Genomic DNA, 22554 nt, shown 5'->3' with positions numbered 1-22554 from the left:
GATTAGCACATAAATTAAGTTTCAAACCCCACCTCTGCCCAGCACTTCACTCAGTCGTACAAACTTACAACCCTACTCGGTCTCTTAGATCCTCTCAGAAACAACTAATAAAGGTCATAAAACCAAACAAAAGAGCTGGACAAAGTCTATACTCCTATAATATAGCAACACTTTGAAATGAACTACCCTCCCATTTAACTCTAATGAAATCTTCCAAACTCTTTAAATCATCACTCAAACTACACTACCAAAATAACTTATCCTGTCACTGCACAACAACTAAACCTCCATAGCCTCCCCACCTCAAGCTAAACCATCCTATAGGGCAATCTCAGCTAACCTCTATATATATTGCTGCCCTACTGCCTGACTTTTTCTCCTCCTCCCTACCTCTTGCTGCCCTTTACCCCTGACTTTTCCCTCCTTCCCCCTACGACACTCACAAATTATCTCATTACCTCATCAGCCCTTTTACTCATGGGCTTAACTCTCGCTTGCTCAAAACCTTCTGTAAGTTTTATCAAAGATGGAACTATGAATATGTTTTTTTAGTGTACCATACTGAAGGTGCTACCATTACAGTATATAATGTGAATTGTGTATGATATTGTTATTTGAATGTGATACCATTAGGATATATAATGTGCATATGTACTTTTAAAACTCAAATATCCTAATGCTTATTTTTTTATACTACCGTGGAGCTTTTCTCCCCGGGCCTCCAGTGAAAATGGATCACTAGCCCAGTGGACTTTCCCGGTCAACAAATGTCAATAAATAATAATAAATAAATAAGCCTAAAAATGGGAATGTTCCTCCACTATAGGGACAGTTGGAAGGACTGCTCTAGAACCAAAATCTGCTTTAAAATAGGGAAGACAGCATGTTGATAATTGTGTGCCACTGTGTACAACAGATGAAGTGAATTGGCACATGGCTTTGTATATGCTTTCCGTTGTAGTTTTATTATCTTTACCAGATACAAGTGCAGTTACCAAATTTGCATGCTTGGATTGGTAACCATCTCACTCATTCTAGACTCTGTCAGCTGAATGAGAGATGTAGTTATTACATGCAGAGAAGGCAGGGTGCATAACAGGTCCCACGCATACTGCTTTTTCTGTGCAAGACCAGTGCACATGTAATGGACCGTTTTTAATATTGTTCTTATGATAATGAGGTTGGGGGTCAAATAGTACAATGGTTACTATCCCTGCCTCACAGTGCTTGGTTCTTTGGTTAACTTCCTGACTGGGGTCATAGCCGGCCTTAGACATAGGCCAACTAGGTGGCTGCCTAGGGTGCCACTCTGTCAGGGGCTCTGTTCCAGTATTTGTCTTTATTTATTCATTTATTTATTTATTTATTTATTTTTTGTAATAAAGAAATTGTTTCTTTAAAATATGTTGAATGAATACAGGAAAACCTGAAGAATAAGACAAACTGTCACAGAAAAGAAGAAAAAAGTAATCTGGATGGTGTAAGTAGACCAGTATATGGGCACCGGGTGATGTGTGTAGGGGGCGCTGTGAAGCCCTTTTACCTAGGGCACCAGTTGACCAAAGGCCGGCCCTGACCGGGGTTCTTTCTTTGCACAGTCTACATAATTTCCCTGTATCTACATGAGGATTTTCCAGTCTTCCCCCACATCTGAAAGACATGCCACAGTTGAACTGGGGATACTAGTTGCTCATCAGTTTCTGTGTATTGTGATGGTGTGTGCGTGACTGCCTTGTGATAAAGTGGAATGCCATCCTGGATTACTTGTCTACATTTGTCATTTGAGTGTCATGGGAGCTGTGGCTCCCTCTGCACCCAAGAATAAGAAAAAGTGACTACTGGAGAATGATCAACTGGGTAATGAGGTTTGTTTAATGTTTTGTTTTCTGCTTTCACCTGGCTTTTGCTGTTGCAGTAGTAATAAATATGCCTGTATGTTAACCTGGTAGGCTCACTGGATAAAGAGACCCAGGAGCAATGTCTGGTTCAATGACTTGCTCATGGTTGCACACTAGGAAAATAAGGTCTGAGGGAATCAAACCCTGTACCACAGTTACTACAGCTGACAGTCTTAACCCTCTGCACTACATCAAGTTCTAGGTTGTTCTAAAGTGTGACTGCTAAGGAGAGTAAAAAAAAAAAGATAGAAAGAAAAAAGAAACATTGAATGCTTATACTTTTGATTGTCAGTGTTTCCTTCTTGTCTAACATAGCTGTACAGCATAGCATAACAGGTGTGTCATACCTGATAGAAATCTGAGAGAGAGAGAGAGAGAGAGAGACAGCCAGTCCTTTTGATGGCAAACTGTCAAGTATGCATGGCATGAAACTGATGCCAGAGTGGCAATTACAACAGGCAGTGTTTCCAAGAATGGTTTGAGAGTTATTCCTCATGCCGTTTCACTGCCTACCTAGACATCACCTCCTTTGTACATCTGGATTGGGTAGTTTATATAGCTACTTATAAATGTATCCTTTCTGAATATCAGTATGAGGAGGAGGATTAGGTAGTAATGCATAACGCTCTAGGGACCTAAAACTTGTCACCACAATAAACAGGACATGCTGGAGGGATAGATTCCTGTCCCAGAGACTTCCTATACTCTGGAACAAGCTACGCATCTATGTCAAGCAAAGTTCTTCATTAGCACTCTTCAAGAAAAATCTCGATGAGTGGATGGGAAATAGGAAATACACCCCGGGGATCACTTCTGTGTCTCTGCTCGACAGTGGCACAGGAAAATAACTTTCTTGGGTGGTGTAAGCCAGAGAACCTTGTTGGCTAGGCTTACATAGGCCCTTGGGCCGATAGCCTAGTACCTACCTATGAACCTATATAGTATGGCTTACATAAACAACTACCCATATGTTGCTGATGCTTCTTTGGTAACTGTAAGAATTTGGGATCAATTCACTATCCCAGTTAACAAATTAAAAATAAAATAACTTAAATAAACTTTAGATGCCAAAGAATGGTGATGGCCTCTTGCATTGTTCAGGAAGTGTGGGCATCCCACGTCGCAGAATATAACTTGCATAATTTTTGTATGAGATGAATGGTATAACAGGCAAAGGTAAACCTGTAAGTTCCATTGACTTGTGAAGTCAAGCAGAAAGGGCATGTCAGACAAAATGCTGGCAAAAATCATCAAATAGCTGATAAACAAAGGAAGAACACAATTGGCTGAATCAAATCATATACTGCAGTAAAACTTTTTGTTTTGATTATTTGACTTTGCAGCTGTTTCTCATTAATTGCAAAGATATTTCATTCTAGCCTTTTTTGGCTTGGTCAACCAGGCAGTTTCATGACCTGAGAATCAAATGCACTGTATGAAGTTAATCTGATCAAGCCAATAGCTCACTGCAGTCATACCTCTCAACCTGTCAGTGTCAGAAATCTGGACAAAGCCAAAACGAATGTGGAGATTAAGGCCCCAAAACAGGGACAGAATTTAAATATTTCTCTTATAATCTTAGAAAGTTGCTAGAATGGCAGGTTTTGTATTATTATGTATTTTTGAAGGATTTAAAGTCTGAAACTCAAATGTCTGTTATTATTTAGTATTATTTAGTGACCTCAATCTTTAATGATTTGTCAGAAATCCACACATTTTATGAGGAACAGACCAAAAATGTGAGGCAAAAATTTGGACATTCTGGAAAAATCTGTACAGTTGAGAGGTGTGACTGCAGTATGCACAGTCTGATGAACTCTACCCGACTCCCTCAGTGACCATTTCCCTACTCAAATCATACAGCACTCCCCTCAACTACCCAACTCCCACCATATGAGAGAAAAGTGCAGTCTTTCTTCATTCAGTACTGAAGCCTTCAGTGACAGGCTCTCAACCATTAACTAGTCCTACCTGAAATACCTTCCCCTTAATGACGCAGTTCTACAATTTAATCGCACTTTCCTGGATATCCTTGTCTCCATATCTCCCCTATGAAAAGTTAGGATCAAATCATCCTTCTCTCCTTAGCTCTCTAGAGACACCCTAACTCTCATGAGACAGAGAGACAGTTACTGGAAACAATGGCTAAAATCCAAATCTGCAACTATTCTCCAAAAATACAAAGAACTTCGAAACCTTTCAAAAAAACAAATCAATAATGATAAAAAAAAATTGTATTATGACACACAGTTTACACATAAGTCCAAAATAATTCTGGCACACCATGAATAAAATTCTACACCCTGGTCAGCCTATCACCCCCAATCCCTACCCCAATAAATCTCCCCAAGAAACTGCCACCTTACTTAATACCGACTGTATCGAATCAATTAAAAAACTAACCCAAACCTGCCAAAGTTAAAACACTCCTCACACTTCACATACTACTACCAAGACCACCCCTTTATCTCTCAACCCTGACCCCACTGCTTACATAAAGTCCCTTTTACTAAAACTCAAACCATGCTCTCCCTCCTCTAACAACCTTCCTCCCCACTTCCTCAAACTTACAGCCCACTCTTTAGCTTATCCTGTCTCAATCCTCATTAACAGATCCATCCAAGAAGCCTCTGTCCCCGACATTTGGAAATCCTTTTTCACCATACCACTACACAAAGGAGGTAACTCCACAGACCCATCTAACTACAGATTCATTGCCATTCTCTGCCCACTGTCCTAATTCCTTGAAAAATGTATTCACAAACAGCCTCTGAAACACCTAATTGACAAAAATCTTCTCACCCCTGCTCAGCATGGCTTCAGACCCAATCATAGTACCACCACTGCCCTCCTATCTTTCTCCCACACTGTAGCTGAAGCCAGAGACAAAAATCTTCTCATATCTTTCCTCTTTCTCGACCACTCCAAGGCACTGTCTGTCATCCCAAGCTAATTGCTAAATTAACTGATCTTAACTTATCCCCTTCCTCTATCCAGAGGTTCACTAGCTATCTCTCAAACAGGCTCAAGTACGTGTGATGGCAATCCGCCTGTTCCCCTTTCCTACCTATCCAAACTGGTGTCCCTCAAGGCTCTGTCCTTGGTCCCCTCCTCTTCAGCATATTTACTAATCAACTATACTCCGCCTGTATCACCTCTTCCCTCATTCAATATGCTGACGACTCAACACTCATCTCTTGCTACAACAACATCTCCAACCTTCTTTCTATCATCCAAAGCACTTTCTCATCTGTGGAAAAATGGCTCACTAACAACCAACTTATTCTCAACCCCAAAAAGACTAAGCTCCTTTAATTCCTACCCAGATCTTTCTTCCACCACAAATCCACTTTCACCATTTCATCTGCCGACAACACCCTAATCAAAGCAAAACCACACCAAATGATGTGGTGCTATAATTGACAACCAGTTAATTACTTGGTGCTATAATTGACAACCAGTTAAAATTCGACTTACACGTACAACACTGTATAAAATAAAAGAACAACCAGAAATTGGGTATTCTTTATAAAAATAAATAAATTCCTAGCTCCCAACTCCAAACCCACACTAGCTCAGGCCTTCCTCCTTCCATGCCTTCTCTATGCCTCTCCAATCTTGACCCATCTCCAGTCATCCCTATTTACCAAGCTTGAGCAGACCTATAACAATATAGCCAGATTTACATGTAGACAACCTTATAACATCATTGCCTCGCCCTAAAAAAACTTCAATGGCTCGAATTCCTCCAGCTCCTGCTTCTTTCCCAGCAGTAGCTTACACACTCCTTGCTAGACAAGCCCTCTGTCTGTCCATCTCTTTTTTCCTTAGTATCCTCTTACATCCCTGATCATTCACTTTGTAGTTCTGACCAGGACTTACTTGCCATTTATAAACCAAACAAAACTATTGGCAAACTCCTCTACAAAAATTCATTGTCCAAAGCCTGGAATAGGCTTCCTCCAGACATCTGTAGTATTAACCGACTCTTTCAAGGCTGAAGTCAAAAAATGCTTCTTGAACTCAAAATCCTGCCCTTGTCACCATACCACCTAATTTCCACTCTCACTCCCTATTCTTTCCTGCCTCTCTTCTATTCTACTTTATCAAAATAGTTTGCTCCTCCTTCTCACCTTTCTTGCTGTGCAGCTATGTACTATTTCAATGTTATGACTATCTCTATTTTATTGTATTGTCTATGCAATATATGTACCCTACGTGTATTTAGATATTATATATATAACTTGTATGACAACATCTGTAGTTCCCTGTTTATACTACTTTCGTAATCTGCTACAATTTTGTAATCAGTTATAATTGTTCTGTATACTGGAGCTTTTCTCCTTGGGTCTCCACTGAAATAGGGTCCTATGACTCAGCTGGACCAACCCAGTTAACAAATGTCAAGTAAATAAATAAAATCCTAGTAACACACTGCAGCATGTGTGATGATGTGAGGTATTGCCAGCTCTGCCAGGAGAAGTGCCAGCAGAACTATCTGGAATTTGTAAAGAATTACATGTCATTTGTATATCAAACTGATTTGTACAGATGCTTGTGTTGAAAATTTATTTTTAAAGTTGCTTGTGTTAAATGTGTATCAACAGTGTGTCCTGCAGGACAGAAAATAAATATATCTTTAAATCAGACTGTACTGTTGTAACTGAGGAAATGTATACATGTTAACAGAAAATACTGGAAGAGATGAGGTTAATGTCAGTCCAGCTATCTTTGAAAATAGTGTGACATTAAATTACTTCATTTAGACAATAAATATTATATTTTATAGTTCTGATTGCAGCCAGAGATGAAATGTCTGTGCCAGAGAATGGTTTATTAGCTCCTGTAGGAAGATTGGAAGTGAGTTATTGTTATGTGATTTCGAGAAGCTGCAACAGATCTTAGCAAAGCTCTATCTGTGTGTATTATTGACACATATGTGCTAAATCCTGTCAGCTTCCAGCCAAGGGGGTAATAAGGGAACCAGAAATCATATGACCAGATGTGTGTGATGTCATTCTGTAAGCCAGCTCTGTAATGATATTTTAATACTAGATGAGACTGAAGTTTCAAAGCAGTCTGTTTCTGGAACCTGACAAAGAAGAAAGACCACTCACCTACATTATCTTGCCTTGCTCTCGTAAGTGACTGGGGAATAGTAATTATTTAAATCAGTCAGGAAAATATAGTGGGATTAGTTAAGTACTGTTTTTTTCTTTTTGTATCTTTGTAAGTCTGTTCATGTGTTATCTTAATATTTCCTGTGAATGAAACTCTGGTGTTTATTGAAAATAGATATTTAGTATTTTCATGTTCTTTTATTATTTATTATTAAACATATTTAAACTTTTCATTGTGGCTGGTCCTTTAGAGAATATTTTAAAATTTGAGAGTACTCACATCTACTTGGTGGTTCTTTGGCCACACCTGAAGGCCTTACTGCATTGGTCAAACACTATCATTTGTATTAATATTAATTTCACTCAGTATAATTGGGTACCCTTGCAAGAGCCTTAGAACACCTGGCTTTAGAATGTCTGGTGGCAGTAACTACCTTATAGTCTGGGATGAAGGGGGCATAGCTAGTAAATCTGTGCCAGCCTTTCCCAGGTGTGTGTGTGCTCACGCGCGAGCGTGCACAGATCTAATCTGAGTGTGTGTGTCAGCTGCTTGGAGCAGGGACACAGAGCTCTAGTTTCACAGAGAGAGTGATGGAGGACTTGGCTTGGACAGTCGGCTGAGGACTCAACTATACAGTTGTACCACTGGAGAGTCTTACTGGGGACCTGGAGGGAGACAGAGAAACCCAAACCCCAGACTGAGTGTGTTCCCTGTGTGCTCCTAAGGGAAATTGTGCTTGATGCAGACAGCTACATCTGGAAAAACTGTGTGTGTATTTTTGTTCCAAGTGAACATCCCTCTTCATTGTCAGTGGTGAGGATTCAGGCTCCTTGATTACTGGGAGGACATCACAGCATGCACAGTAACTTTAATGATCCTAGTAATCCACTGCAGCATGCGCAGTCTAATCCCAGTAACCCACAGTAATATGCAGTGTTAGTGTGGTAATTTCAGTCAATCATTGCAACATGCACAGTTAATCTGATGATCCCAGTACCCCATAGTAGTATGGAATGTTAGCCTGATAATCTAAGTAACCAACAGCATAATGCAACATTACTCTGGTGATTCCAGTAACCCACTGCAATGTGCTCATTTAATCTGATAATTCCAGTAACCTACAACATTATGCAGTGTTACTCTGGTGATTCCAGTAACCCAACACAGTGCACACAGTTAATTTGATAATTTCAGTAACCTACAACACCTAGGCAGTGTTAGTCTAGTGATTCTAGTAACCCACTACAGTGTGCACAGTTTATCTGATGATCCTTGTAACTAGCTGCAGTATGCAGTTTTAGATTGATGATGCCAGTAAACTACAGCAGTATGCAACATTAATTTGGTAATCCTGGTAACCCACTGCAGTATATATAGTTAATCTGATGATTCCAGTAACCCATGGCAGAATGGACAGCTGCAGAATTAGTCTGATGATCCAAGTAATCCTTTGCAGCATGCACAGATCATAAGTTCTTTGAAAAGGGGTCTATATTATATATTCGAACTTTCAAAACTTCGAATCCTATATGTTGGACAACATATGGTCAAAGTTTGAAAGATTGAATACACAATAAAAAAAAAAAAAGCTTACATTAACAGTGCATGCAGGGAAGCAAGCCCCCCTGCACCCCCACACCCCCCTACTTAAATATACCAACTCCAAGACAGCACTTCAGTGCAGAAAAGGGAAATTCTCCCATTCTGCACTGTACAGCACTGTTACATTCAACCTTCAAACTCTTGAAATGTCTATCATATGGTGGCGACCATATGACATTCGACATTTCAAGCATTCAGTTTTCTAATAGGAACCCTTAGAACAGTACTAGACTAGCTGCCCTTGTGGAGCATTTTAAACATACCCAATTTTCCTTAGTGAAGAACAAACTCTGTACCTCTTGTCTATGAGGTAAACTCCATAACCATTATGCCGACCCCCAACCATACCTCTCAAAATTTTAGTGCAAGAAATCTAGACAAAGCCTGACAACATGAAGGAAAAAATAGGCACATATTTTAATTATTACTCTTATAAACTTAGAAAGTTGCTAGAGTAACAAGAGTTTTTTTTAAAATACATTTTCTGAAGGATTTGAATTCTGAAACTCAAAGGTATGTCATTATTTAGTGACTTCAGTCCTCCGATTATCCCAATGATTTGCAAGGAAACCACAAGTTTTATAAGGAACAGACCAAAAATATGAGACAAAAATATGGACATTCTGTAAAAATCTGGACAGTTGAGATATATGCCCCCAACCTTAAAGGAAATTACTCATAGATAAGTACTAGGCTAGCTGATCTAGCGGATGATTTTAAGCCTAGCCAATTTCCCATAGGGGAGAATCAAACACTGATCCTTTTGTCTGTGAGATAAACACCTTAACCATTATAGCAGCACTCAACCTCTTAGTATGATTCTAGTAACCCACTAAACTGAGGACAGCTGCTCTGGTAATCCCAGTAACCTACTGCATTGTGCATAGTTGAAGACGTGTTCCCAAACTCTTTAGTGGTTAAAATAAATAAATAAATAAATCAGATCTCTCCTTTTACCTGAGGACCTACCAGATTCATGATGCGTGTGTTGAGCATAATGTATGATAGACAGCTTGGCTTGTATGTCTTAGTTTCATTTTAAGAAGGTGATTTGTTAAGCTTATTAAGTCATTGCTTTTCAGTTTGGATTTCTGGGTATCCTGTTGTGACAGATCACAAAGTAACTCTTGTTCTATGAATGATGCTTGCAGGTGACATTGCTAAATGTATAATGGCTGTGTGGTACAGAGGTATAAAGCCCTGAATATAGTCTAGATGTAACAGGATTGTTTAGTGACTTAGATGGTGGTGAAAATGACTCTGGGGTGGTGGGAGTGAGGACCCAACAGTAGGTCACACATTCTGGGAAAACAAAAGGAAGTCTGATCCATGCAGTGCCAGTTCCTAGTGGAGGCAGGAAGCTTCAAAGGTTGTGGGCATGGATGCCTAACCAAGCAATGCTACGTGTTATAGCTAGAAGCTGTTCATGTACAAGAATGCACACATCAGGTCACCAGTATTGTGGAGGGGCCATTCATCAGGCTTGTATGGGGACCGAGAATTAGTGTTAAGTGGAAAATTCTTATTACTGGTCAGATGATGGCCTCCTGTAACTGGATGTTGCCTGAAGAGGAACAAATGCATGAATTGGGTCACAGGAAAGATAATGCTTAGCAGGCAGTAGAGATAAACAGTGTTCTGCAAAGATAACTGTCTGACAGTACAGAAAATTAAGGCACCAAGCTGTTTATGAGTTTTGTTTTATTTAGTTCAAAGTTCAATTCCTTCAGCCTTCTTTTGGTGACTTTAAGTCACTTGACCAGATTTTCCTCTGGAGCAGTTTAGAAATTAGGCTAAGCTCCTCGGTAGTCCCCTGGACCACCTGACTAGTAACCACTTAAGAACCTTATGAACCTTGTAGAACATGTATCATTACTTTGCTATTTGTATTGTGCAAAAAGATAAATCTGTGCCTGCATTTCCGGGAGTGATTGAAGTTTTAGATGTGAACCTCAGTGTCGTGGGTGTCTGTGGTCTTGAGCATCCCAATAGTCTATTTACTCCACCCGGAAAGGTTTATTGGAAATGTATTCCCAGCAGACTCCTTCCATCCCTGGTAGTGTCTGTGAGGAGGATAAACTAAACAGAAAACCTCAAAGATGGGAGGAGGCACAGAGACACAGGTGATAAGTGGAACCAGTTGCTGCAATTTTAGAAGGCATGGCCATATATGTACAAATGTGCACACTTGTCCAATAGCAAACATTTGTCATATCTGAATAATTCTAAGTATGGCAGAAGGAGAATATCAAAATCCAAGTCTGATGGTTGCTTTTATATATAATAAAGTAAAAATCTCACTGATTATTTGCAAGGTACCTGCTATTCTTGAGCTAGCTGGAGATGAGATGATTTATCAGTTTCAGCATGGCTTATTCAGTATATAAATATTAACGCAAATGACGCAGATACAGTTTCTTCATTGTTTTACATTCTTGGAAGTTCCCTCATAGCTTTTTTAAGGTATTTTAATATATGTAAAAGTCTGTGTCATTAAAGGAAAAGCACTGTAATCTTCCTTTTTTGTCAGGATATTATCCCATGACACACCACTGGTATTATTAAACTGAGAAGTGAAGCATAAACTTTTCAAATCCCACTGGACATGTGATGCTATTGTATATTATTCATAGTGAAGTTCACTTTAACTGTTTATCTTCTAATCAGTCTAAATTTGTATGCAGCTTGTGATGCTAATGTTTGTTTTTGGTTCCATATATTAGGACTTGTCTGGAATAGATTTGAAACAGATGATTACTGGAGATTTTTTTTTTTGTTTATTAATTTGCTTATTCATTTAATTTTGTAATCTTTTATGTGTAAGTGGGTTGGTCCCGAACAGGACTGTTAGTAGGTCACAACACAATATCTGAAGTTAAAAGATAGAGCATGCTAGAACTTAAATGGTACATAAATGGTAAAATAGTGAAAAAATAAATTAGGAAGAACAGTAACATGAGCATGGCAGAGTAACAGATGTGTATCACTTCGGTAATCAGTACTGTTCTAGGACTTTAAATGAATATTGCACACGTAAAAGCAAATGCAGTACAAGATGATCCAGTGTAATATGAAACATAGTTACACTTGATAGGTGCAGAGATTAAGACATTTGTACTACAGGAATACAGTTTGCATGAGGGAATGGATAAAGTTAAAAAGAATAGGGTAGAAAAGTGGAGTGATCTACGTGGTAAAAGTACAGGTATGAAAACCAACACAGGATGGAGCCATAGATTTAACTGTTATGGATCAGGGAATCAGTGAAATGGATCGGGCACTGTTTATTACTCTGATAACAAGTGCATTTTACTTAAGTGAAACAGTAAGGTTCATTTCTAAATGAACAAAATGTGACCCTACAAATCTTGTTGAGCAGGGTTTGAAGTCTGTATTAATGGTGGATGCTGCAGTTGAATATGTGTAATAGATGAGAGATATACTAGCTAGATATTAAACTTTAGTTTATGTGATCTGCAAACTGCACTCCAAGATTTTTTTGTCTTCTTTCCAGGGGGTGACTTTCCGTGTGGAGAATAATGAGCTGGTCATTGCTCGAATCCTTCATGGAGGAATGATTGACCAGCAAGGACTGCTGCATGTCGGTGACATAATCAAGGAAGTGAATGGGAAGGAGGTGGGCAATGATCCCAAGGTCCTGCAGGAGATGCTGAAGAATGCCAGTGGCAGTGTTGTCCTCAAAGTCCTGCCAAGCTACCAAGAGCCACATCCGCCCCGCCAGGTAGGGAGTACCTGCTCAAACTAAGTAAAAACTGCTAAAACTTATCAGTGGTTAACTGTGGCCATGTGTTTTTATTGACACATTTTTATTTACTGTTCCTATTGTTGATATACCAGCTTAGTCTGTTAGGAGTTTACTCCACATCTCTAAAATGTCTGCCATTGCAGATCTCTGTGTTACTTACATGCTAGCAGATTATGCTTTGGTTGTGTGTTTGTTTTTCTTTTGCAGAATTACTTACACAACTACTTTTTGTAACTCCCATTACTCCTTCTGCTTTGCATTATTAACATAGTTCTTTTCAAAGATTGGCACCTTGTTGCTCCAATCTGTGCCAACCAGCTTTTCTCCTACTTCCTGGCTAAAATGATTATAAAGATTTTGATAAATTCCAGTGTAAATCAGGTGCACTGCCTCCCCACATGCAACTTCTGTGTAGTTGTTTCCTCATGTAATACAACCCATTTCATTCCAAATGTGGCGCATCTGTCTTCTCCAGAATTGTTTAAATCGGATCCCCTGCAACTGTTCCCTTACAATTGACCTGTGACTTTTTTCTTACTTTTTCTTGGACAGGGGTTATTGTTCTTTTAATATGTCTGTTTAATGTGAGTTGCCCTCTCCCTCTCTCTCATTTATGTTGGCATACCTGCATACATTTTCTCTAAACCCTGTGGCTTTGTCCACCTTCAGATTAGTGACATTTTTCTGGACCTTCTTCTCAGCAAAAGAGGTTTACTGTCATTTTTTTTCTTTTCTGCTGATTTTCCCTCCATAGTTCCCTTTGTTTTAGCTGTAAAATCCAAAAGGAAACTTAGACCAAATTTGTTCTCATACTCTTCCTCCCAGGATGTAGTCATTTGAGTCACATAACCTTCGTCCAGTCTTGCTTTGTTATAAACAGCATAACAGCTGTAGTGTATTGATACTATAATACATGTGCCATGTGAGCTCTCATCTGACTGAATGTGCATTTATGTATTGATCAGGTTTGGGTAAAGATACATTACCTTCCGCTGGCTTTTTGTATTTTCTTATGTATTTCATTTACAGCTTCATTGTATCTTGATAAATTCCTACAAAACTACAAGGCAGAATTTTGAAGGGAGAGGAAAGAAAGTAAAAATTAAATGAATGGCGAACGCACTGCTTTAGCATGAAAATGAAGGGTATTTGTGCCAGTACTATGTCAACACTAAGTTAAGGCCATTAAAGAAATGGGGATAAGTAATACTTTTACTGGAAAACAAAATACAGAACCTTTTGTGCACAAATCATTTATATCCCTTGATCACAGTAGTACAAGAGCAGTTGTAAATGGATATTGGTGAGATGTTCTTCATATTGATCACTGCTGCAGTAGCCTTGGCTATATGGGTTATATCCTTCTTAGGATGTAACAGACGACCAGCTTACAAAGATTCAAGACACCTCTGCACCTAAGCCATTAGTCAGCACAACCTGAATGGTCTAATAAGACAGGTTTGGGTGCCAAGCCCTCAAGAGCCTTCCTGCTGCCAAAGAGAGTGGGCATAGAAGATCGACTGCAAGCTTGTGCTGTTCCATTGCTGGACAGATAAGTTCCTTTTGTGAAAAAAAACTTCCACGTTTATTTTTATTGGTTTAATTTACTTTCTTGTGTGTACATTTTAAGCTAGGAATGTGTGTTTTTATTGACTTTACTGCACTTTTAAATGGGAGAGCACTTTTGTGTTTGACAGTATAAAAGTTGATTTAAACATTCTAAAACAATTTTTTCCCTGTGGGCAAACTATGTTTAAATTACTTTTTGTAACTGGTAAAGTCTATTGGGAGTGTTTTTATTGTGTTTTTATTGGGAAAGGTGACTTTGTACTACTTTTGATATTTTACTGGTGTGCTGCTTATTTTCCAAGAGAAAGAGGCACATTTTTGACTTGATCATAGAACAAACAACTGGTCCCATGGTCAGTCGTTCCAGCCACAAAAGAAAAATTTAAATAAACAGGCTTTCCCACCACAGCAGGCTAGCAATTTGCCTCAGCCACAGGTTGGTGACTGCTGTGGCCAAATCTGGTTCCGCAGATCCCTATGCCATTGCCCATACAACCTTTATGGACTGGGGATGTCCTCTGTTGCTTTTGGGGTCCCCTCTATGGGCAAGGGGGAGCCAGGTTTGTCTATGTTGGGAGAGGGGGCATGGAAGGTGTCCTTGCTTAACCGGAATGTTGTGTGCAGCCCTGGAGAAGCTACTGCTGCCATTAAAAATCCTGTTTGCCCTATCTTTCCTGTCAAAGAGAAACAAAAAATTAAATGTATAGCCTCTCCTGCTTCAGTTTCTGGACAGAAATAATTTGTCTACCTCTGGGTCTTGTACAGTCTGTTCACCCTTGTTATTAAAAGGTGAATCTGGAGAGGAATGTGATGGGACAGATGCAGGTTGTTTTCTTCAGATTTCTGATTCAAAGTTAGAGAGAATCATGCTATCTGAATCTCACTGTCTAAGATTCCCTTTCTCTGAGACTATTCCCAGAATGTGTCAATGCTTTCAGTAGGAGAACACTGATGTTTCTCAGTCCCTCAGAAAATGCAATAAAATTCCCTGAACCTCCTTCCATCCTCCCCGTGTCAGCATTGTTGGATGTGTTTGTCACAGCCTATTTTCCTGGCTGGCCCTGCTGCGCCTATGAAAGCAGATAGAATGTACAGTTCCTCAGTCTTTCAAATTTCTATACACTTTTCCCAGACATGCCCAGAAGCTACAGCTTTAGTTGGTACAACTGCTGCCAAGCATGTTGTTAATTCTAATACTTCTTCTGATGAGGATAGCAAAACAATTGGCTTTCAACATGGTTGCATGCCAATCATTTGTTTAATTCCAGCTCTCCTAGTGTGAAAAAAAAGAAACTGATAGATAAGGGCTATAATTATGCCTGTGTTAGTAAAATTGAGTAACTGTCTAGTAAGTACACTATCTGGAAGCCAGCAAATAAGAAACCTGGAGAGCCTGAAAGAAAATCAGCTAGAAAAGTTGAAGAAAAATCATTGCCTGTGCAGAATCCTGCAGCTGTTCAGCAAAAAGCAGTTCAAGCTCCAGGTTTGATACAAGAGATGTCTTCCAATAATTTAGAAAAAAAAAGTCAAATGTGCTCAGAACTTATTAAAATAAATTAAACATTGAAGGAGTTTATCAGTTCTAAAAAAGGCTGGAAAATTTGAATAAGCTTAAGACAACTCTTCAGGTGAACTGATATCAGAGGATGAAATGAAGAAAAGGCTAGCTGAGTATGAAACTGCTCTAGATGAATACAGAGCACATAGTGAAAACCTGATATTTCCCTCTGTACCAGATAAACTGAAAATAACAGACTCTATTAATTTTATGAAAGCACAAATTAGTAACTGGATTGGTATCAACAGCAGGAGTTGTTAATTGAAAGGACACATTGTGTGTATGCTCCAAACCTAGCCACAAGAAAGCAGCCAAGACCTCTAATAGTTAAGATCCTACCAACAAGAAGAGTGGATCCTGACAAAACTGTGGCAGAAGGACAAAATATTAAAAATTGGAGACAATATAGTGCTTTTGGAAAAATGGTTATTCACCATACACAAGGCAGTAGAGAAGCACATTTATCCCAACAATTAAGAAATGTTAAGAGGCAGGTGTGAGATTCAAGCTGTTGTATCCAGCTGTCTTCAGAATATTTTTTCCTTGAGGGCCAAAGTCATTTTTAATGCAGACCAAGGCAAAGGAGGAAGTAAAAAAGTTTGTCCAACAAAAGTGGAAAGGGATGATGATGAAGCAGGGCGGTGGAGGTTGAAGAAATAAGGAGAGAGTGTGATTCTGAATGCAAATCCTTAAGGAGAATAACAGCCATACAGAATATTATATTCATAAGTAGCAGAAAGTTTTCCTAAGAACTGAGCCAAAATGAGAATGGAGAAAGGAGATGCTGCTGATATGGATGACTGCAACTAGGAGTAAAGAAAATAGGCAAAAAGGAGGTGGAATTTACTGAAGAAAGTTGGCAAAGGAACCAAGGCATTGAGAGCAAATAACTAGAGAGGGAAAGATAACAGAATATGAAGAATTCAAGAACACATGTGGACTTCAGGCTAGAGATTAGCTGCTCTATCAGGGATTGATATCAGAGTACAGGCAAAGAAAAAAGGGTAGGAGAATCCTAAGTGAACAACCTGTTCTGGTAGAGTTTTTAGTTAAATGTAGAACAGGAGCTGCTTTTAAAAAGGAATAATTAGTAGGGTATATAAAATATATACATGATAATTATAGGAATCAGTGAGAACAGGTTAGAAAAGATTGGGAAGAAATGTTGGATAAACAGTTTGCAAGGAAACAATGGGGGAAGGATGTATGTGTGGCTCCCAAATATGCATCAAAGTCTAGAAGATTTAGGAAATTTGCTTAAAAGTGTTTGCATGAGTATTTTTGTACTCCAAGCAAACTCCAAATAATTTTTCCTCTGGTAGATGGCAAATGTTTGGAGGTGTGATGGGAAAGAAAGAGGTAACTGGGAATATATGTTTTGGGAGTGCAATGAGTTGTCAGACTTTAAAAACTCCCTACAGAGTACCCTGTTAGTAATATTAGGTGACCATATGGGTATAACTAAGGAAATTATTTTTTTAAACTAGGATATAGGATCTGAATTACCTAGACAAGGTCTTGTTAAGTTTAATTCTGGTGGCTGCCAAAAAAAGCAATTATTAGAAAATGTAAATCGAAATCTAAAGCAACTGTATTTGAAGTAGTGAATATTAGATAAAAGAAACTGGAATTTGTATGAGGGTATCTTTAGAAAAGGAGAGGAGCAAATTGCATAGAAAAAATGTAAATTATGAGAATGATACATACATAATAACGTTTTGGAGGAAGGGTGAGGTTTAACAGAAAGCCGGAATTGATGAGTATATTTAATGCTGAATTCATGATAATTGTATGAAAGAATATATGCGGTATATAATGTTTGTAACTGTGAACGTGTTCATATGGTTTGTTTTCTTTTATATAAATGTATGTTTGCCTATGTCTTAAGTGATAATTCAATAAAGTACAAAAAGGATGGTAAATCAATACGTTTGAGGAAACAGTGTATGCTTCTACAACTTTAATTGTTAGAAGTTTGAATTGTTAGGCACACACATTAAAGTTTATTGTAACTACTTATGAAAGAAGGAGGTATGTTTTATCTGCAGTTCCTTCCTGTGAAGAAAACTCTGCTTTTTTTTCTGTTTCTCAGGTGGCTACTCATTGTCCGAAGTGTCCTTATAACTCTGTAGATGCTAAATTCAAAGCTGTTGCCAGTGGTGCTGTGTTGGGGAGGATTGCCCAGCTGTGTTCTCAGAACTTTCCAGAGGATGTATAAAATGAGATTTGCAATTCACCTTTGGATATACATTTAGATTTTGGACCCTCTGCAGCAAAGATAATCAAAAAATTGATGAGAGGGTTAAGCTAAAACAGGGAATCTCTCAGATTATTCAGCCCTCCTTCTCCAAATTTTCCAAGGTTTTTCTGATCCCTCATCCAATTTTGGCAAGACGCAAAACAAACAGTCTCAGAAAAATATTGCTAAGCAGATATTTAAAACTCAGTGGCAGGGAGGTTCAAAAAAGAAAGCAGGAACCCCCCCCCACCCTCTAACAAAGAACAGTTAAATAAGGCAGAATGATTATGTGAGGGACCTTGTCACCCCACCCCTCCAAACTTCATAATCTCTTATCCCTTCCAGACAGTCCAAATCTCTCTGTCTCTCTCTCTCTGGCAACAGATTGTTGCAGACATATGGGTTCTGAGACTGATTCAGCAGGGTTACAGATGACAGTGGAAATAAATCCCCCATTCCAGGGCAGTATTCCACATCCACCAGATCCAGCCCCTCTGTTCCCTCCTGTCCTACAGCATGTGCCTTCTCAGGGGGTAATAAAAACAGTTCCTCCTTCCCGTATGAGAAAAGGTCTTTATTCAATAATGTTTCTGGTTGCAAAGAAAGAAAGAAAATGCCTGGAGACAAATTCTGGATCTTTTTTCCTAAACATCTTAAACCAGACTGTGATAGTGCCCAAGTTCAAAATTATTTCACTTCAAAACCTCTTCCTCACTTGAATCTGTTGGTCAACTTAGATTTAAAAGATGCATATCATCATATTCTTATCCATCCAGACTTCAGACATTTCTTAAGATTTTGTGAATCTGGATCACATTATCAGTTCTCTGTCATACCTTTTGGGCTGTCCACTGCTCCAAGAGTGTTCACAAAATGTCTAGCTCCAGTTATAGCACATTGCAGGCTACAGGGTATCCACATTTTTTCCATATTTAGATGACATATTTATCTTTGCAGAGTCTTTAGTGTCATAAATCTCTCACTTGAGTGAGAGTTCTCCTATGCAGGCTACGATTTCAAGAGAACATTCAAAAGTCTTTTTTGACTCCATCACACATGATTGTGTTCCTGAGGTGTCTGCTAAGACACCTCAGTGTAAAGAGCTTTTCTTCCATATGAAAAACTAGACCTATATTTAGATCTGTTCTAGGGGTTTTCCACTCAGACTTTGGGGAATATCTCAAGTCTCATGACACCAAGTAATTTCTCTTCTCACAAATCCAAGAACTGGAATCTAAAAAGATAATGGGTGTTGATGCTGGGACAAGACAGACATCAGATACCACTTTAGCTTTCTTATCTGTAACTCTGCTGAATCAGTCTCAGAACTCATATGTCTGCAACAATCTGTTGCCAGAGAGAGACAGAGAGATTTGGACTGTCTGGAAGGGATAAGAGATTATGCAATGGTTGGAATTGCTGGAGCCATGTCAGACTCCAAACCAGTTACAAGTGGCATCCCACAAGGCTCAGTCCTGGGACCTCTCTTGTTCGGTATATATTTCTCGGAGGTACAGGCCAACATGGAAGGACTGTGGCTGACCAAGTTCGCAGATGACTGCAAACTGGGTGCCATAATTGACTCTCCAGCCAACACAAGCATCCTCCAAAAGGGCCTCATAGAAACAGACAACTGGTGCCAGAGCCATGGCCTCAAGCTAAATGCCAAAAAGTGTATAGTCATCCCCTTTGGCAAAAACAAAATGCCCACAAATTACCACATAGGTGGTAATCCATTAAGTATGGAAGAAGTAATTAGGGACCTGGGGACCCAAGTTGATAGCAATCTCTCATTTGACAACCACGTGGCCAAAGTGGTTAGAAAAACATTTTATATAGCCCACCTAATCATGAAGGGATTCACATCTAGACCAGGGGAGATCATCGTGCCTCTTTACTCATCCCTCATCAGGCCCATAATTGAGTACAATGCCCCTTTTGGGATGTACCTTATCAGACACCTGCAGCAACTGGAAAGACCCCAAAAGTACCTCACCAAGAGGATCAAAGGGCTCAAACAGATGCCATATGCTGCCCGGTTAAAGAAACTCCAGCTCTAGTCAGTGGCATACCACTTGCTCAGAGGCGATCTGTGCCTGACGTATAAAGCCATGTCCAATCCAGAATTAATGGACATGCTGCACCTCAGAAAATCCAAATCCCATCGAGCTACACGCTCAAGAGACTTTAACCTCAGCACTGAAATAAATAGGACATGCTGGAGGGACAGATTCATAACCCAGAGGCTCCCTTCACTCTGGAATAAAATCCCAGTCAAGGTTAGGCAAAGTCCCTCACTGACTCTCTTCAAGAGGAATCTTGATGAGTGGATGGGGGATCATAGGTTACCCTGGGTATCACTTCTGTGTCACTGTTAGAGGCACAGTATACTAACCTCAAAAAAGGGCATAGCAAAATTAATTTAAAATGGGTGGCGAAAGCCAAACACACTTTGGCTAGGCTTATAAATGCCCTAGGGCAGATAGCCTAGTATGAACCTATGAACATGATAACTCTATCAAAACTATACATGAGAAAGCTACAGTGGTATCTGATGTCTGTCTTGTCCCAGCATCAACACCCATTATCTTTTTAGATTCCAGTTCTTGGATCTGTGAGAAGAGAAATTACTTGGTGGAGACATAAAATATTACTGAATCCAAGTTTCCTCTTCTCCCCTACTTCTGCAAAGCAGTCAGTCATCACAGATGTCTCACGCTTTGCTTGGAGAGCAGTGACAAGGGGAATAAAGGTGCAAGGTATCTGCGGCATCAAAGACAGTCACAAAGCGCATAAATATAAAATAGATGCTTGCCCTTACTAAGGCACTCAATTCTCTGAATCACCTTTGTTCCCCAGGACCACTTCAAGCTGTTAAAGACAGTATCATAGTGATGTGGTACATAAACAAGCAAGACTAGCCTTGATAAAATGGGATATAGCTTAACAACACATTCTGACTGTACAGGCTTTCTACATTCCATCAGAGCAAAACATTCCTATGGCCTGTCTTACTCCTCTATCAAGGTTCATTTGTCATCTGTTTCACTGTATCTGCCCATGGATCCCCCTCTTTCAAGGCATTTCCATGTCAAAAACATTTTTGAAAGTGTTTTTGCATAAGACCTCCATAAAATGGTGACTTTTCCTTGGGATCTTAATTTTGTGTTAGCGATGATAACCTTTGCTCCATTTGAACCAGCTCATCTTATTGGTTACTTTGACCTCTGCAAGAAGAGTATATGAGTTGCAAGCACTTAGGAGGGGTCAATCCTATCTCATTTTAAACGGAGACAGGGTTTCCTTGAGGACTAATTCTTTTTTATACCTAAAGTTGTATCTCAGTTTACTTTAAGGTAAACTGTCTGTCACCCTTTGTTCTTTCCTGAGCTCCAAAATAAGTGAGAAAGGATACTTCATACCTTAGATGTCCACAGATAATTCAGCTAGTCTCCTGACATTTCAGAACTTCCAATTAATTGTTCATGACTTGTGAATATAATAAGAAGGGGCAACCTGTGTCAAATGGTTGTCACAGGATGTTACCTTTTGTCAGTCCCACCTCAATAAAGCCATTCCAGACAGGACCAAAGCACATTCTACCAGGGCTGTGCCTTAATCTGAGGCTTTTTATAAAGGATTGGACTCTAGAATTATTCTGGAATCAGCAACTTGGTCATCTGTACATACTTGTACAAAGCAGTATGAGCTAGATTCGTCCTCCAGTGCTAGGCCAGGCTTTGCTAACACCAGTCCCCAGGGCTCATAGACCCTTGTCCTACCACCTCCCAAATGTAGTTAGTAATCTACCCATATAGCTAAGGCTGTTGCAGCAGTAATTAATATGATGAACAAAGTTGTGTAAGCTAACTTACCATAACAGTAGATGTTCGAATGATCCCTGCTGTGGCTCCTCCTTCCATTTCCCCTTGTTTCTTGGTGGGTTTTTATGCCTGGGTGTGGAAATTTACATTTTGCTTTTTCTAGTATTGTCCTGTCTGGGCTCAGCCTCCCTATCTCAGCTGGCATGAAAGCTCTGAAGGGCTTGGCACCCAAATTTGTTTTTTTAGTCAGCTTGGCTCGAGCTCAGCTAATTAATAGTTTTGGCACACGGAAGGTGCCCTGAAGCTTTGGAAGCTGTCTGGCTGTTGTATCCTATGCCACATAAAACCATATAGCTTAGGCTACTGTGTCAGTGATCATTCAAACATCTACTGCTATGGTAAGTTTACTTACACAATTGTACTTTATGTGTAGAGATTTGTGCACAAAAGTGATTTACACAAGATAACATTTCATACAGAATTATTCTTGCATCAAGTCGATTGCCAAACGGAATCTGAGTATTTTATCTTGTTTATCATGGTAACAGTTATTGAGTATAGAAAGGCATGCACTTGTATACATGTTAATTGACTAGAACAACACAAGCATTTGACATAATGGGGGAAACTAACTATTAATGGTATACAGCAACTTGTTCAGAGTGAATTATTACATAAAATCTTTTAAGTATAGTGACTACTGATATAAAGACATTTTGTAAATCAACTTTTGCATAATGAACATTGTGTAACCACAGCCCTGGATGAAAAAACAAACATAAACTGGAAAACAATGTGAAGATACTATTTTTATTAAAAGCAAAATTTTAATATGAAATAAAGTTATTGAAAACAGGGAAAAGAAAACAGTTTCAGTTCTGCTTAATGTCATGAGCAAGAAAACGTAAAAGATGTTGCATACTATATTATCAGTAGATAAGCCCGCATTACAACCAGGACATTGAACAAAGCGCATA

The 22554-nt window shown here is 39.2% G+C and overlaps 1 protein-coding gene across 2 annotated transcripts in view; it reads left to right on the top strand.

Moving 5' to 3' along the window:
• The window catches only part of MPP2 (MAGUK p55 scaffold protein 2), a 1397885-nt gene that overhangs the window by 948860 nt on the left and 426471 nt on the right, over positions 1-22554 (top strand). For both annotated transcript variants that reach the window (XM_044055155.1, XM_044055154.1), the window contains one exon: positions 12136-12363. In XM_044055155.1, coding sequence (XP_043911090.1) covers positions 12136-12363 — 228 coding nt within the window. The remainder of the gene's footprint in view (positions 1-12135; positions 12364-22554) is intronic.

Source organism: Protopterus annectens, chromosome 13.part0 (assembly GCF_019279795.1).
Source record: "Protopterus annectens isolate FY-2018-M chromosome 13.part0, PAN1.0, whole genome shotgun sequence".
In the NCBI taxonomy this organism is placed as follows: Eukaryota; Metazoa; Chordata; order Ceratodontiformes; family Protopteridae; genus Protopterus; species Protopterus annectens.
Note: the sequence above shows the minus strand (reverse complement) of the source record. Positions and strands in the feature narration are given on the sequence as shown.